General features: G+C 36.1%; 1 protein-coding gene across 2 annotated transcripts in view; it reads right to left on the bottom strand.

The window, feature by feature from the left end:
* Nucleotides 1-17858, bottom strand: part of CDKAL1 (CDKAL1 threonylcarbamoyladenosine tRNA methylthiotransferase) — a 432576-nt gene that overhangs the window by 12207 nt on the left and 402511 nt on the right. For both annotated transcript variants that reach the window (XM_072853370.1, XM_072853371.1), the window contains exons 14-15: nucleotides 16418-16501; nucleotides 12933-13097 (exon numbers count right to left, since the gene is read on the bottom strand). In XM_072853370.1, the coding sequence (XP_072709471.1) occupies nucleotides 12933-13097; nucleotides 16418-16501 (249 nt within the window). The remainder of the gene's footprint in view (nucleotides 1-12932; nucleotides 13098-16417; nucleotides 16502-17858) is intronic.

Genomic DNA, 17858 nt, shown 5'->3' with positions numbered 1-17858 from the left:
TGTACAAAGACTGTCTCTGCTTCATGGTGCTTCAAAACTAAATGCAAGACCAGATGAAAACTGGATAAAAAATAAATATGAAAGGGAGGGAGAGGTGGTACTGCTTAGCATGGGGAACAGTGTTTCAACAAACTACCTTGCTCCTAAGTACGAAGAGCCTGCAGTTCCCACCTCTCCCCACCTTTTCACAGCCGAGGGACCTATCTGATTGGATACTACCATTGTACAGCAATGGAGGATATGAGAATGATTTTACATAGTAAACCACTGCAAAGGTATTTCTTCTACTTTCCAGATTTGCTATGTTAGGCCTAAATTGGTAATGAGTTTCTAGCAAACACAGTATCATCAGTTGTAGGCCATTTCCTTATAGGTGAAGAAAAGGAGAGGTTCTTATAACAGATTCACAACCTTTGAAAGGAATTTCACTCACCTCTACTTCTCTGAAACCCATAAAATCTTTCCTAAAATTAGGTAATACTAAAATATACCGCTTTCAGGAAAAGAAATTAAGAAAATCTGAGATAAACACAAATAAAACAGAAATCAACCTGAAAATGGTAAACATATACAAGGTGCCTACAGGCGTGAGATATGCAAGCCCACAGGATAACTGTGAGACTTAACCTAGTCTTTAACAAATTGATGGGTTTGGATTTTAAAATGCTTCATGTCTCCATACTAAAGCTTACCAGCACAACAGTTTTTTTATCGCACAAGATACTCTCCCAAGCATAACTCTAATTAATTCCTTTCCAGCTATTAAGAGCTACACATCTGGTTTTCCCCTGTGGTTCTGTGACAAAATCTGATTATGCTACAGAATCTTAAGCGCTCCTCACTGAAAAAATAATGAACTAATGTTTCTTTGGACAGACATACATGTTGAATAGTTGAAAGAGGAAAAGAATTCCTGTCATTCTAAACACTACTTCCATTACTTTACCAAATTAAAGTTCTTGTATTTAGAAAAAACTATCTGTGTCAGAAATGGATATTCACAGCCATCCTTTTTGTATGATAATTATGTTATCTGCACTTATCAGAGATTTTGTATGTGAGAATTGCAAAACAGATTCCATACGGATAAGATAGGGCACAGTCAGACTGACTGAAATGACTTACAATCACATATGATGTCACGTCAAAACAAGGACGAGATTTTTAAAAAAATCTAGTCCTGATAACAAGACCCTTTCTTGTGGACCAGAAATCCATCTGGTCGATATTACGCATAGGTAGTTTTTGTAGCTATGTGATGTTTTGACAAAAAGAGCTTAAATGTACTGCCTACACATCTTTGTTCCATCAAAAGTATTTTCACAAAAATTTCGAAGCCACCCCAAACCAAAATGGAGCATTTGCTAAAGTTCTGCCTCAGCATATATATAGCTATGAAGAGGAATCCACCAGTTTGAAAGTTAAGACATTTAGGGAATAATTTTCTCATATGATATTGTTTCAAGGACCCACTGTTATACTGAGACTACAGAAAAATAATATTAATTTCCATGGGGCTTTTGCTTTTTATTTTGCATTTGACATCTGGCTCTCCAGCCAGTCATGTTTCATTCCTTTCACTATTTATCAATCACACATCCATCTCATGTTGCAGTACATGGGTGGTCAATCCTTTCTGATAAGCCACATGAGTCTATTCCAGGCACTACCATGCCTTGCCAATCACACCACCAGACATAAATTCATCATGTGATTAATAGCTATTAGCTCTCCTTCTCTACATATCACATATGCTTCAACATGTATGACCCTGACTTGGTAGCCATTGGAAAAGAGGGTATTGGATAGTACCTAGGGAGGGAGGTGAACTCTTCTGGTGGCTGCAGGTGGCTGAAATGTCCCACGCCAGGGGCTAGCGATTTCTGAACTAGTATAATGACAACATGCCCAAGCATCTGTGGAGAGGACTTCTTTACCGGTCAAGTCCCGCAAAACAGTATTTCTATTGGTAAGGTCAGGTAAAAAGGCAAAATGAAAAGAGTCATAAAGAAGATATTGATAGCACAGCAACATCAACATTCATTATAGCATTTGTTGACTTGTATTGAGTCAGAAGCTGGGAAATAACTATTTTCTTTTGGAATGATAAGCTACGTAGGTCAAACATGGTCTGCCTTCAGGCCCTTAATTATTCTGTGTGATTGTCATCACCAAGAACAACTAAAAATGCACATTTCTTTTTAAGAAATGTTTGTCACTGAGGTTTTTTTAAATTCATGTTTTTATTTTACAAATGATTTGTCAGCCCTTCTCTACAATAAAGACCACATGAGAAAACCCCATATTATTTCTTGAATACCTTGATGGCTTAGATCACTATGTAGTTCAACTTTCGTTTCAACTTTACACCAGTGTATCTTAATTAAAAATGACTTCATGCCAGTGCTTATGACCTTGACAATTAAAAGCTGAAGCACCCCTGAAGTACATATATCTTCCTCACCATAAATCCAAAGTCTCAGGTTTTTTATATTATCTAGGATGGAAGAAATGTGTCCTAGTTTTCCCAAGATCATAATTTTATTATTACACCAAACTTGGTTTGTGGTCCTGACTCCAGTAAAAGAAATGAAAGTAAATATGCTGAAATTTTAACGTCCTGCGGGCTTGAGTTTCCAACACAGGAAAACTGTGCTTGAACCCTCTGACTCTTTTGGAACCTCAGAACATGAACTGTTTCTGATGCACACCTGTGAATCTGCTTAGAGCAAACTCCCAGTGAAAATGATGAACAAGCTTTGAAATCTGTTCTGATGAAAAAGAAAGACATAATACTGAAAGGACCATGCAAACAGGTAGAGCGCTAATTTTACTTTAGTGGGAATGTATACGAGATTTGGGCTATCTACACTAGCCATATCACACCACTGCCACAACCTCTCATGCTATACTGACTAGATCATTCAGCACAATATTCCTCCTTCCCAATGCTGGTCAGACAATTACATCAAATCCAGTCATACTTTCTGGATTTTAGCTAGTATAAGTGACTTAGCTTGCATTGGAATAAGTCAGTAGAAAATCTTTCTTCATCTTTAAACAGGGTTCTAACATCTGAAATAATAAATTAGAGATGGGGGAATCCTTCAAGTCATTTAAATACACAATGGGAAGTAGTCAGAGGAAGGTTATCAAGATTGGTGTACTGTACACTAACCACAGATAAATCTGACTTTGAAAGGTTCAATGAAGTGCTTAAATAGTTACCTTTCTAAATGTTTCTTTTACTTAATGATCTTTGATAAAGCCCACAGGAACAGCTTGCTTTGGAACTTGTTACAAAAAAGAACTGAATCTAAAGTTACATAAATTTAAGCATCAGGTCTCATGAAAACCTTCAATGTAACAGGCAATGAGCCAAGTTTCTTAGAGGTAGAACGCAAACTTTTAAAGAGATTATTCCTCTTATAGTTTGAAAAGACTCCTTTAAAAAAAAATATCTTAGACTGGGGGAGAGATTGTAGTAGGAGGGCAAGGGTTTATTTCTGTTGTTGTTTGGTCCAGTAAATGTGCAACAACATGCTTTAATGGCTAATGGCATGATCAAGACTTTGATCTGATTACATGACAAAGGATCTAGAGTGAATGTTAAACTTGATATGGAATACAGCCTGTAAAAACACAAAATTACTGTATGCAGCTTTTGAAGAAGCACTAGTTTACTAAGCTTGCTTAGATATTACAACTTTCTGTGGATTGTCTTTAAGGATGAATACAGTCATTCTAATATTTTCAACAGGGTCACAGTAAGTTCTTTGGATATTCTAGTGTAGTTAGGAGTATATCCTTGGTGGACTAAATTTAAGGCTCTGAATTTCACATCCACTTCACTGAAGTATATGGCATTTGGATATTTTAAGATATGCTTTCTCCTGTGTAGCCACCAAATTGAACCTCATCGTTATTACTCAACTGTAATTTAATTTCAGTTAAAGATATAGCCACTGTAAATTTGCCTTTGAATTTTTATATGCAGACATTGCCATACACAAAATATAACTGAACAATGGTAAAAGCTTAAAAAATTTGTTTCTTTCTCCTACTGAAAAGCCTTTTCCCCTTTTTCTTTATCTTATTAGCCTTGACACCACGAAAAATCTGTAATCTAATGTTACTGACAAGTATATTAAAAACACAAACGTAAATCACTATATCCAAATATTATCAAAGTCTGAGTGGGATACTATGATTATGAATGGATCTCAGTATTCTACTACATCTCACAATTAATCCTAATATTGCTGGATCAGTTCAACACTGTTTTAATAGATTTGTCAGAACAAAAAAATGTTATTTGCAAGATTTATATATATCTTAGTAAATTCTCATTATCATAAAGAGAATCAACAAGAACACAAAGGATGATTTTTAGACTATTACAAAACCATTCACCTACTGTGAATCTAATAAACATTTTTGAACATGTAATAATATTAAAGGATACTGAACACCCTAATTTGCCTGTAACGTGCTTTGCTAATTTCTTTGAAATAAGATACACTTTTTAAACAGTTTTAAGCTAAAAAATAGCTTAATCTCATGACTGTAATTTTGATTTGCCTTCAAAACAGTCTCAAAACTAATAAACTCTCTTACTTCAATGCTCTTGGCAACAAATATATTTCTAAGAGGCAGAAGTTCAACATTCCAATCCCTTGTATGCATAAAATCAAATCTCCTACTGACCTTTCATTTGGTGACGGGGAAAGCTATAACACCCTTCTAAACCTCTATTTCCTCTCATGAGCTCCACATGCCTTTTTCATGCTGTCCCATTTAAATATTCATGTAGAAAGACTACTATGATTACAGCTTTGATAGATGAGGAACAGGTAGAAAAATCATCCATCCAAGACAAATATCTCATGCTGTGTGTTTGCTTGCAGGGAAAGGAGAGAAAGGGAAGGAATGGAGAGAGTAATACTGCCTATGTGAGCTTTTTGGTGATCTGAAGAGTAGTAATAAAAAGAAAAGGGATGACTAAATACTACAAGCAAAGATACAATGTATAAATGGGCTGAATATCCTTCACCTACCTTTGTATTAAACTCTACTGGAGAGGTATAAAAGTCAAACCTATAATGACTTTTGCTGGCACAATGAGTTGGAAATAGATGACCTCCAAAACAACAGAAAAATTGAGAAAAGTTGTGGCTGCTGCATTTTTTTTTTCCTGAAAGCCAATTCAAACTTAGTGAATTTATAAGCTGGTACATTAAATACTAGAGCATTACTAAAAACAACTGCGTTTCGATTCTTTCCAAAGAGTCTGTTTGTTAAACCTCTGATTGAAAAGAAAAAATATTTTTAAAGGAACTCCTAAATATTACAGGGAGTGTCAAGTAGTTAAAATTACTGTGGCTACACACTTCCAATTTGTCCCTGTGCCAACGGAGAGCAGAACCCACCCACTCATCCTGAAGTGCAGCATCAGCAGATCAAGTACTAGAGATAATACACAAAAAGGCAGAACTATTTCAGCACTTGGAGTTTTACTTCTGGAGGCAGGAGGGGTAGAATATTTCTGTTTAACCTTCTCTCATTCTCCAGAAAATGACTTACAGTTCAATCATCCCAGTCATTACTATTTCCATTTATTGCATGCACTGCACAGGTTTAACATAATTATGTAATTTAAAGTGATTAGACAGTGACATTCAGCCAAATAACACTGTCTGTTGAGGAAATGAAAAGTAAATAAACTAAAGTTCAGATCTTTTCACCTGACATGGACTTAAGAGAGCATTAGTTTGAAAAGGGGCTATGTAATATGTATTGTTTCAGCTAAACTTTGATCACTGTAGTTGAAATTCAGCCCTGCCAAAGGATGGGCAGAAAGACAACATGCCCATTAAATTAAAGACCTCAGGATAAAACTACTTGGTGAAGGTCTTACGCTGGCTCTCGGGTTTGCTGCCTTAAATCACCTCTATGTATTTTAACCCTCTATGCAGTACAGAGAAATGTTTTGGATCAATGAACTACCTTCTACTCCAGTTTGCTAGTCATCAAATAATTGTTGGCTAAATTAAAATGTTCATAGAATTACAGAAGATAAGGCTGGAAACAAACTTAAGAGGTCACCTAGCCCATACCCATGACCCAAGGCATCTGGCCTATATCTCAAGCATTTCTTACAGATATTTGCTAAGCGTGTTCGTAAAGACCAGCATTGATTAACATTCGCCAAGAGCTACAGGCGATCCAATCCAGCACTTATCTAAACCCGTCAAGAAAAATCTATTCTGCCCATAAGAAAGAATCCATCCTGAATTTCCAATTCCAAGCTGAGAAAAGTAGAAGAAAAATTCAAATAAACTCAAATCCCCAAACAAACAAAGCCAACATGGTGCGCAGATAATGTGTAGATCATGAAAATCAGCATCTAAGGAACAGCACATTACAAATGTTTGTCATTTTTTCAGGGAGAAATGAGACTTTTGAAGATCCTTTTTAAAAACATCCATAGATGGCATTGAGCTCCACTCTTAGAAAGGAAATTTCGCTTTTCTTATGTTGACTTTATAGTGACCTTAGTGAAATAACTGAAGAAAACATAAGAAAAAAAGATTAATTAAGAAAGATTTAACACCATCTTATATGACCTCTATTTACAACCAGCAGGGAACACGAGTAACACATTAAATAGAACAGATTAATACATGCAAAAGCACTAACTATTTGTATGCCTTGCACTACAATCAGTTGTTCCAGCGAAAGAGGGAGAGACAGCAACTGAGCCAACAAAAGGTATGTTCCTAAGAATGAAAGAGCACAGAATGCAAGAGCACCAAATATTGCACTATATTTTCATGAAGTATTACCTGAAAACTATTTTATGTAGAAAATGTTCCTTTTTCTGTCAGTATATTTATCTTAAATAGAAATTTCCCCACATATTTCTCAAACTGCCCCTTCTTGGACATCATGATGCAAAGATCTCTTTGCAAAGTAGCTTTCCAAGAGAGGCAAAAGTTGTATTTTATTTTACTTTATCTTTCTTCTTTGGAAATTCCGATCTTTCATTAGCATTTCTCATACTTTCTATAGTTTCTGCTTCTGTAATTTTATGAAAGATTCCTCTATTCGCACCCCTATGCCATTTTTTGATGCAAAATTTGCTTCCTCATTCTCTTTTTCCCCTAAATCTCTAATCTCTAGTTCCTGTTCAGGAACCAAGTTTTCCACCACTTTGAAAGTCCAGTGTATGTAAAAACTGTGATTAATAATTACTTCAGTTTTATGCACATCTTCCATATTTCTTTCCAAATCCTTGAAGGAAGTTTCCAATACAGAGATCTCAATTCTGCCATGATTTCTTTCATTTCTGTTCCAGCAGAACATACTTTCTTCCCCCTTCTCCATTTTATTTTGCCTGCAAGTGAAGCACACTTTCTACCTGAGATCAGAGAGTTCCCTTTAAGCTATGCTTTGTTGATTCTTCTTTCTGGCAGGCTATAAAGAAGGGTTGGATATATACATCTTTCCTGTTTCCTAACATCAAAAAAAGGCTGGGTAATGTTTAGAGGTCATCTTTTGCTAATGTAACTAGAAAATACTTGTGGCTAACTGGGAGAACAAGAACATAAAGCTTCTTTAGCAGTATCCAGAAGCACAACGCTACAATAACCTACTGCAAAAAATGAAGGCAGGATGGAGAGAAAAAGGAACAAGCAGATTGACCAAGCAATTGCTTGCTAACTGAAAATCAGTGGCTCACTCCTCATTTCCTCTGAAGATCTCAATGACTTGAATAACTACTAGCTTAACGGGCCAACTGTGGATATTACCATGGCCTAGGAGCCATAGAGATGTGCACCAAGATCCCAGACTCACGAAAGGAGATATTGCAAATGGGGACTGCCAGCAGGAGTTGTTTGCAGGGAACGTTTTAGACATGGAGAATGTTATCACATAAAACAAAGGAAAACAGGAAACTGAAAGATGTGCCTATATTGGTTTGAAAAGAAAGTCAGTCATAGATGCATTATAGAAACAGGAATTATGAACATAAAATAATCATGACTACATAATTAAATAGCCTGTTAAAGTTATTTTTTTCTTGCCTTTAATTTCCATCTGATTAAAATTTCCCACCAAAGGCCTTCAGACTTAGAGAGCTTTTTGATTTTGGCAATGTGTTACAATTCTGGCAGGTAGCCAGCCTTTTATTTTTATCCCTCAATCCTTTGGTCTCTTCTTCATATATTTTTCATCTTGCAATATTTTTTTTCCTCTAGTCACAGAACATATGTAAACAACTAGAATTATTTTTGGAGTATAGAAGAATAACATACTCTATTTCTGTTTCTAACAAGAGATCATATTGTTGCAGATTCTTTTTTTTTTTCAATGATTAGGTTTGGGCAAACATTTGTCTGTAAACAGGTTATATTTTTTAGGTATTTTACTTTATGATGCTGAGAAACTGTACAGATCCCTACACATGGGCAAGTAACATTAATAAAAATAAAAATATTAAAATGTTATTTTAAAATTGAATGACATTCAGACCACTGACATACATTGCTGACTTCAAAAATATTTATTATCCAGTGACAATGTACTCGGTACTATGTGCATTGCAAACCCACCTCCAAAATCTCAAAGCCTAGTTTACCAGAGCACTTCAGAACATAGCAGACATGCTAAATTGCTTTAGTGAATCTCAAAATGCTGAAGTACATCCTTAATGCTTTATAAACTCCAAGCCTACCTCAACAAAAGGATATCACATCTGCAGCATTTACATCTTGCTTTTTTTCCTGTGAAACTTAGTACAACTAATTCTCGATCAAAGGTTTGAAATATTTATTCACTGTTACTTGTAACTGCAGTTAGTAACTCAAGATATGCTTGTTTTGTCTGAATGATCATTTTTAATGTTACTGTCAATACCTTTTAATGCCCAGTCCACAGATATCCCATGTTAGATTCACTAGAACCAAATCCAAAAATGCCTTTACACATGTGTTCATGCTTTATTGATTTCAACTTTCACCTATATATCCTCTGCTATATATCTTCTAAACATTGTTCTCTTACTGAATCAGCAACTGCACATTTTAAACCCAAATAAATCTAGAGTAGATTTAAATTTCTGAGTTAATTGGAATTTCCAAATGTATTTGCCCCCAAAAATAGCCCTCTTGTAAAATTGTGCAACTTGGAGACATCATCCACTTTTGAGTGGCTTTTGTAAAAAATTCATGCTAAAGTAAAAAAAAAAAAAAAAATCCTAGTAAACACCTGTGCATTTTAATGCTTAATATGTCCACTACAATCAGTAAGTCTGATCGCTTTGACAGCTTTTTAATCTGAGCTGCTGACTCCAACACTCCTCTGTCCTTCCTGTCCCAACTTCTGTCACAGAGCCTAATGTTATTGAAAGTCAAGATGTTATTCTAAGCCCATCTATGAAGTCACAGTTTTTTCCTTAGAGAATACAATAACTGCTAAGAAATTCTACATCATTAATACATTAACGGATACACATATTAGGTGTGGTTTTCATATATTGAAAAAGCATGATAAAAAGATATGCTAAAATATCTTGAATTAATTCTATAAATATTTGTCTGCTGCTTATTTGGCACAGACATAGAATGTGCGAATATTTTATGGAGTCTGTAAACTGTCCTTTGTGTGACATTTTGCATTCCCTCTTTTCAGTCAAATCTGTTGACTCCAGTTGGTGACCTACTTCTTGTATTTTTTTGGACCAATTTGTCATCCCAGTCATGTGGTCAAAAGAGTTAAAAAAAAAAAAAAGGCCTACAATTGTTCCTTCAAACACACCATGATGCTTGTATTGCTCCCTCTGAACTCATCAGAAAAAATGATTGAGGGACATGTAGCAGATGAGAAGGAGAGAACACAATTGCAGATAAGCTCTGATCCTTTGGAGGTATTCCTCATCACAGCAGTTATAGAAGTTTCTTCTTTCTTAGGGTGGGTTTGTGGCTTGCTTTGACATCCTCACATTATGGTGCTCTCAAATTTTATAACTTTTTTTTTTTAGCTGTATGATTAATTTCCTTAAAAACTCTACAGTTTTGAAAGCTTTCACTCTTTCTGTGAACATGCCTCATTAGAGAGAAGTACAGCTGTGATGTATTTTGAAACATCTTTTATTGTGTCCTGTGCAAGCTAACGAAAATACTGTTAATAATAGCAAGGGATGCCTAGGATACACTACAAAAATAGCATCTTTTTAACAGCTGCAGACTGTCTACAACCACGTTGCAGCGCTGACTCAGCAATCTATCCCACTTCATCATAATACTTGCGCAACATGCTGAACTGTAAGGTGTGCATTGCAGCCCCAGTAATTTACATGGTCATTAGGAAAGAGCCCAGTGCTTTGTTGAATGGGAATGGACTGAAACATACAAATGCTTTACTACAGTACAGCCCATTATCACATTCTTTTGATCTAGATTACCTCGATCTACATTTAAATTTGCGTGCTTCTCCGATCTAGGTCTCATCATGGACCAGCAAACATACAGGAGTTGAGAGGAAGTCATACCACTGACAGGGTGAGACTAGAGGTCCACTAGAATCTTACTGAGCACATCAGATAGCACGCCAGCTACAGGATACTGGTCGGTGCCTGAAAGAGCTTCTGCCCAGAGGACAGCCGTACGGAACAACAGAAACGTGCCTGGTTTTAAAAGAGCCACCTGGCAGCTGGCGACCCGTTCTTTCAAGCCTGGGAATGTAAAGCAGGCCCTGATTCTTGCTCATTTGTGTGCTAAGTGGGAAGCAGAAAGTGAAAGGGCCACATGTGTCTTCATTTTTTGCTTTTATAACCTATTTTAGGTAACTCTGCATTCTCTCCATTATATAGTTTGATAGCTTGACTTAACATAAAAGTTATCCAAGGTTTTAGTTCTGCATGCTGCCCTTCTGAAAATCGGGTGGAGACCCTTGGGATCTTGTGGAAGATCCAAGATCTTTGGCTACTTTTGAGGGAGTATCTGAATACATACGTTCTGAGTTGTCTCCTTCTATCCTCAACCTGCCATCTGTGCACATAACAAGCTATATAAAGGGTCATATGACATACGTTGCCCGTTTTATCTTCCTCATAAGCATCTTGCTTAGAATTACATGTCTCGAGTACATCTAGCAGGAAACATTTCCCAGCAGTCCAACCATACAAAACAACATAAAGAGCATCTTTCACCCAGCCAAAAACCAATGGTGACTTTTGTGACAAACTGACTTTTTTTCCTGAGAACCTAAAGAAAGTTCCTGATTTGCCACTTACATATGATTTGTCAGGAGGGACTTCCCATTAACAATTTCAGTTCACATTCTATATATTATACATTGGCCAAGAGTGACTAAAAGCTTTCAGCTGTAGCTTTCCTGTACAGAAGATGTCCCATTTACTGAAGTATTGAGATTCCATTTTTTTCCAGAAAGCAAAAGTTCCTAACATGTCCAGTGGACCAAACATAAATAAGATACTCCCTTGAGGGAGCACTGGCAGCCACAAAAGTCATGAAAAACAATTTGCCTTATCATTAGCTTGCTGTAGCCATTTACGTGGACATTCCAAGTACTTGTTCATATCTACTCAAAGGGCAGGAGCAGATCTATATATCTCAATGAGTTCTTACAGAAATTATCAGTATCCTTGATTTTAATAATTTTATCTCTCATTTTTAACATACAAAATTTCAGTCAACAGTCTGCTTGTTTGTTCCCATGCTACAGGCTTCTGGCAGCACGTACCCAGTTTAATGACAGGATGGGTTCTGTTCCAGCAGATTATTAAAAAAAATGTTCTGATGAAAAAATCAGATGCATTTAAATAGCTACATAGTCCAATCAGACAATTTGAGGGTTTTGGCTGTTTTTTCCTCTTACAGACCCTTATCAGGCCAATATACACATACACACAGACAGCATTCAAAGGAGAGTTTAGCAATGTGTTTGTGCTTAAGTTTCATGATCTGCCAAACAGATTACAGTAGGTGCATTATTGTTGCTCTGTGTTTCCATAGCCAGGTTTATTCAAGAAACCAAGTAGCTTAGCTTAACACTAGTCACATAAGGTTTGCATTGATTATTTCTTTTAAATATGACTACTTCGAACTTAACAAGGATGCATATATACTTTAATACTTGTCAACAATTTACTGTAAAAGCAGCAAGGTGGCTGATAAACTGCCAATTATCCTTCTTCCATGTGCTACATTATTGCTACATATTTTTGGAGATCCTAACAACAGTGCTGGAGAAAGGACATCAAATGATGCTTAGAAATGCGATACACATTTTCATTTCACACTCCATCAGTTTTTACAACTAGAGCTCCATGAAATGTATGAGAATATTTGGCTAACAGCCATATCTACTGAGATGTAAAATAAGGATCAGATCTCTTTTTAAAAGAGTTTCATTTTCTTTACATGACTAAATCAGATGTTGACCTTTTTCCAAAATAAATTGTAAATATTCTGTACCTCTACCCATCAATTAATTTTGAATCTCTGAACCCAATTTTGACCTGTTTTAACAGACATGTAGTCAATACACATTTTTTAAAACAGCTTTGTAAAACAAAATAAACAGATTCATCCTTCCACTAAACTAGCACTGAAATACATTTAATTATATAATCACTACTGTTAAATCTTTTCAATTCTAATAAGTTCCTTCCTCATCTGGAACAAGAAACAAGCGTATTATTGCCTTTACAGTCAGCAAAGTAAAGCTATGGGCACCAGCAAAAACATCTTTTAAATTCAGATTTCAATCTGTCAGGAAAGATTAAAGCTTCATGCATACATAAAAGGGGAACTATAAAATGATAACAGATACATAGCATGGAATCATTATGCTTGAACAGCTGCTGTTTCACCAGTGTAGTAAAGCAGAAAATGTCTTTTACTCACCTCTGTTAAACCAGAAACTTCTCCTTTTGCTAATGGTCTGGTGATGGATGCAGTGTAAACCCTGGCATCTGACACTGGTTGCCCCTTCATAAAATGTTTCCCAGCTTCATAAATATTCACTTCTACCATCTTACCCATTAACAGAGGATCCTTTGGCACAAGAACCTTTCAAATAAAGATAAATACATAGTTACTAAATACCACAAAGGACATCAGTGTCTCCAGCTTCCACTCAGAAAACAGATTTTTGATAAACATCAGAGCAAATCCTAAAACTTTAAAATTCTAGTCACCAGCATACACTATAGCCCTGACACACTTGACCAGTAACAACTCCAGCTTGCGTTCTTCAAGAGCTTTGCAGTGTTAGCTCAGGTCTTTTCAACTCCAACCAATTCCGTGAGTCGTGTTTTTTGATTGATGAGAAAGTTGGGCCTGAGTTGCAACATTTGAATCCAGACCCAAACAGTTCCCAAGGGCACTTGTACTACACAATTCTAATAGACTGCTGTAAAGCTTCTTGTTTTCATATCTATCCCATGACACTTTTTTTTTAAAAACAATGTTTTTGAGTCTGTAAATGCTTCAGGACAGAAATTATGCCACTGTTTCTATTTGCACAGGCCCTTATTTTGATTGCGTAGGTCCTTTGCAGCTGAGATGCATGATTGACAATGAATGCCTGTAAAAATGGATGAGTGTGTTTCTTGGGTCAGCAACTAATGCCACCCTTTCCTGAATTTGCACAACCGTGATATCAGACAGTCCCATAAGAACTTCACAAAAAAGACACCACATAACAGATGTTCCTAGGTCATGCATGTTACAAAAGAAGGAGCCCAACATACAGGAGCAACATTTTTTGCTGGAAGAACAAATGTCATAAAAAGGCTCTAAAAATAGAGAAGCAGTTAAAAAAGAAAAGTGGAGTCATTTCACGATTAAACAATTAAAAATTCAATCACAGGGACTTATTTAACCACATTCACTTGAAGCTCATCCACACACAAATGCAAGCTTTTCAAAGCTGATGAGCACATACGTGTATCTTGATTTTTGGATGCTGAAATTGAAACACCTTAACATAGCTTGATTTTTAGACAACATGTGCAGAGGATTTTCAGAGGAAAACTCTGTGCCAACCACATTTGGAGGGCATTTTGTTGCCAAACAGTGCCTCTCCGTTTTCACCCATCACAAGTGTTGGTTGTCTCACTTGGAGGAAATCATCACCAGTCGTTTCCCTTTTTCCCTGAAGGCTCAAGGTGTTCATGACTGTACGAGTTTCCAGATCCTAGGATTCTGCTGAGCTTCCTAAGCATCTTCCAAGAAAAGCAGGCATCTTTGCTTTCAGAGATGGGCAAGCTGAGACTAATTGGAACTAAGTGGCAAACAGAAAGCCAAGATCCTAATGCTGAGACAGTATTACAATGCGACTAGATCACAGTCCTTCCCGTGTAATTCATCTCGGGCAACTTTAAATCAAAGGAAAATTGGGTAACTAAGTATCACTGGGCCTGTGACCTCTCTAAATCTTGGTATCTCCATATGCGAAATGGCAGTAACTATAAATCCTCAGGGACAGAAATGGGTAAGTGACTACTACTTCAGAAAAAGAAAGAGGTTAAATGAAACTATCTACGAGGTACTGTAAACAACCAAGCGGCCAGGCTTGGTGTACACTCATACATTTTTCTGATATAAGTATTTGTTAGGAAAAAATTCCCAACCATATTTCTAACAAACAGAGTTATACCAACAGAAACCCTCATCTTGACTGTTGTTCTGGCAAAGCACCCTTTGGTCAGTTTAGACTACTCTGTTCAATGAACTACCTTAAACTACATTACCAAAGCCTCCACAAATGTAAGCTGCAGTTCTATCAGGAAGTCTGTCAGTGTAGCTCTATTGATGTGGCTTTAATAGCAAACTCTTTTAATATACATGAGCTTACTGGAGAGAGAATAGGTTTGATAACTATTTGAGTTAACAGAACATTACACCAGGACTCTGAGCTTCAGATTCCAAAGTATAACACAATACTTAGTGACTCAAGAGTGGTTTTCAATTTACTATCATTAAATTTACTGCTATTAAATTTACTCTCTAGCACTAAGTCTTGACCTTACCTGGGTGAACAGTAGGATATTACCCTTGTCAAACATGCCACACATAAGATTGTAGGGAGAAGACATACATTTTAATAATGGGAAGTATTTCTTCCATAATAAAATTTAAAATTACTCCCTATGTTATTATTTGTATTTTGTGTATTCTTTACCAGTCCCAATCAGGAGCTGTATTAGGTGCTGTGCAAACACCTCATAAAACATAAATACTTTTTTTTTGCACATACTGCTCTTCCTTTAATTAATGAAACTTTCATAAAACAAGCACTGAACACTAAAAAGCCCCAAGCAATTTCTTTTTAATCTCTATATGGAAAACCATGTTCTTCAAATCTGACTGATAAGCTACAAAAGCAAGGAACAGTGATATATAAGACTTAGACAGAGGTTAGAGATGTAACAAAAACAAAAAAAAAGAGCTTTATGAAAAAAAAAAAAAGAAACTGAGGAAAAAGTAATTAGTGAACCAGATATCTAATAGAAACAGATATTTCAAGAGCAGTTATGTTACTTACTACTAAGCAAAAATAAATAAATAAATGCTGTAACATAACCCGGAGCCAGAAGAAAGCACTATTGGTGACTATTATATAAGCACAGCCATCATCAATAGCCTCTCCAGGTTCAGACAACTGAATAACTAAAGGTAGCAAAAGCAAACTGTAGACAGATCAGTGCAAGAAAATGGAGAACAAGCCAAAGGCAAAACCAGAATGAAACCATGATGATTCAGAAAAGCCAATTTCATTGGTTTTCAGCAAGTCATCTGCTTTTGAGCAAAAATAATAATTTTGTGAAATAGATGCTGTACTTCCTTTCTAGCTCAAAGATAATGTTTCTGTGTGGAAAGAATTCATTTCTAGAAAGTACACAGAAGGAAATACAACATATCAGGCTGAAGTGTTAATCTAAAGAAGTTTCTGACCCTTCCTGTTGTTTGAATTTTTTTTTTTTTTTGCAAATTGCATTGCCTGAAAGGTTTTTCTGAAAAATGTAGAGAAATTATCAAGATTCAACTATTCAGAAAACTATGCTTTGGAGACACAGAAATTAAAATGACTGCAATAACTAACAGCTTCTTAAACTACCCAAATAATGTTATTTGGATATATAGCATGTATCCTCCTCATGCTGTATACTCAAAGAGCCACTGTGTATTTCTTAACATAATTTCAGGTAAATTGTATTTACAACACAGAAACAAAATATCTCATAAACAAGTCTTGATGGTCAAACCTTTCCTGGAAAATGTTCTTATTTCTTTACTTGTTTTTTGCACTGTGGCACACTGTGTTGCTGAGATTATCAGAAAGCAAGATAAAACAAAAAGATGTTATTTTGTTTATTTAACTGTACCTGCTCATAGAAAGGATTGTGAGCAACATAGTAATTGGAATCAAAGGATTCTTCTGTTACCAGAACCCTCTGCCTCTCACCAACCTGGAAAATAAAAGACAAGAGAGAACTCAGAAAACAAAAATAATGAATTACACTCAGAAGAGAGCTGCAACTACAAACAAACACTATTAGCAGAAATAATCAAATTCGCTGAGGAAATTCTGTGTCAGCAAGAAAGGAGGGCAGAGAAAGCCCTAGTTCATGCTGTCTAAAACTTACAGAGTTAAAAGTCAGAATTGGGAGCTAGAACTCTGGTACTGTAATGGCTTAACATGAAAATCCAGTTCAGAAATATAAACTGATTTTTACTTACTAACACAGTAACAAATAATAATGTCAGATGTGCACAGAGTCTGTTATGGCTTCATCCAACTAATGAAAAAACTCCCCTTCAGCATAAAATTCTGCAATCAGTCACAAAAAGGGTAACACCTCCCCCCCAACAGCCCTATGACAAATAAAACAATCAGCAACACCTGAAAGAAGCAGGGAACTGTAGCACACTGCACAACTTCTAGATGCCATCAAGCTCATCTATTTGCCGCCTTTTTTTAAAAAAAAAGCGACAATTGTTATTTACAATGATCGGGCATCTCTTTATCCCTTCTTAGTGATTTCCCTGAGCTGTAGTAATGAGATCACATTGATTTTCATGACAGTGGAGTCAACACCACATATTACAAAGACTCAATGAAGTATTTTCAACAACTCACAGACACAGCGATATTAACAACTCACAGACACAGTTTTTAACAACTCACAGACACAGCGATATTAAAGGACAAATAAACACCGGGCTAAAAAGCTAAATACCCCCCAACTTCCAAATGCGCTAACACAGTTTAAAGGAAGCACCAGTTTTACAATGAGTTAAATGGAAGACCCCAAGACAAATCAGTTGCATTTAGTTGCCAAGTAGATATGAAACAAAATCTGACTTTCCCCAAAGTTCAAAATCCCCTGCACAACACCTTTTGATTTTGTCCATTACTGAGTTGTGTAATGAATTTATAGCCTAATTTCTGCAAACCTTGGAGGACATTTAGCCCACATTTTTAGTCTGAGCCCATCTCTATTTTTTTTTATCTAAATGTGCCCTGGATTCTTTCCAAACTATTTTGACAAATGCATTCTGCAAATTACAACTGTCTAGCAAGTTAAATTTACTCACTGCTTTTATTGCTGCCACTATTTTGAGAATCAAAAATGGTTTCACATTTTACTCCAAACTTTTAAAATCTGTGAGCAAAGCTGCATTCAAGACCCTCCCCCCTCGCTGAAAGACTTCCACTGCATCTTAGTGGCAACTGTTATGCAGAACTTTTAAGGCCTCTACCATAAGGTCCATGTGAATTAGCAAGAAGATGCAGATCAGATAATAATGTTTTGATTCTTTAAG

Source organism: Ciconia boyciana, chromosome 2 (genome assembly GCF_034638445.1).
Source record: "Ciconia boyciana chromosome 2, ASM3463844v1, whole genome shotgun sequence".
In the NCBI taxonomy this organism is placed as follows: Eukaryota; Metazoa; Chordata; class Aves; order Ciconiiformes; family Ciconiidae; genus Ciconia; species Ciconia boyciana.
This window is presented reverse-complemented; position numbering and strand designations above follow the sequence as displayed.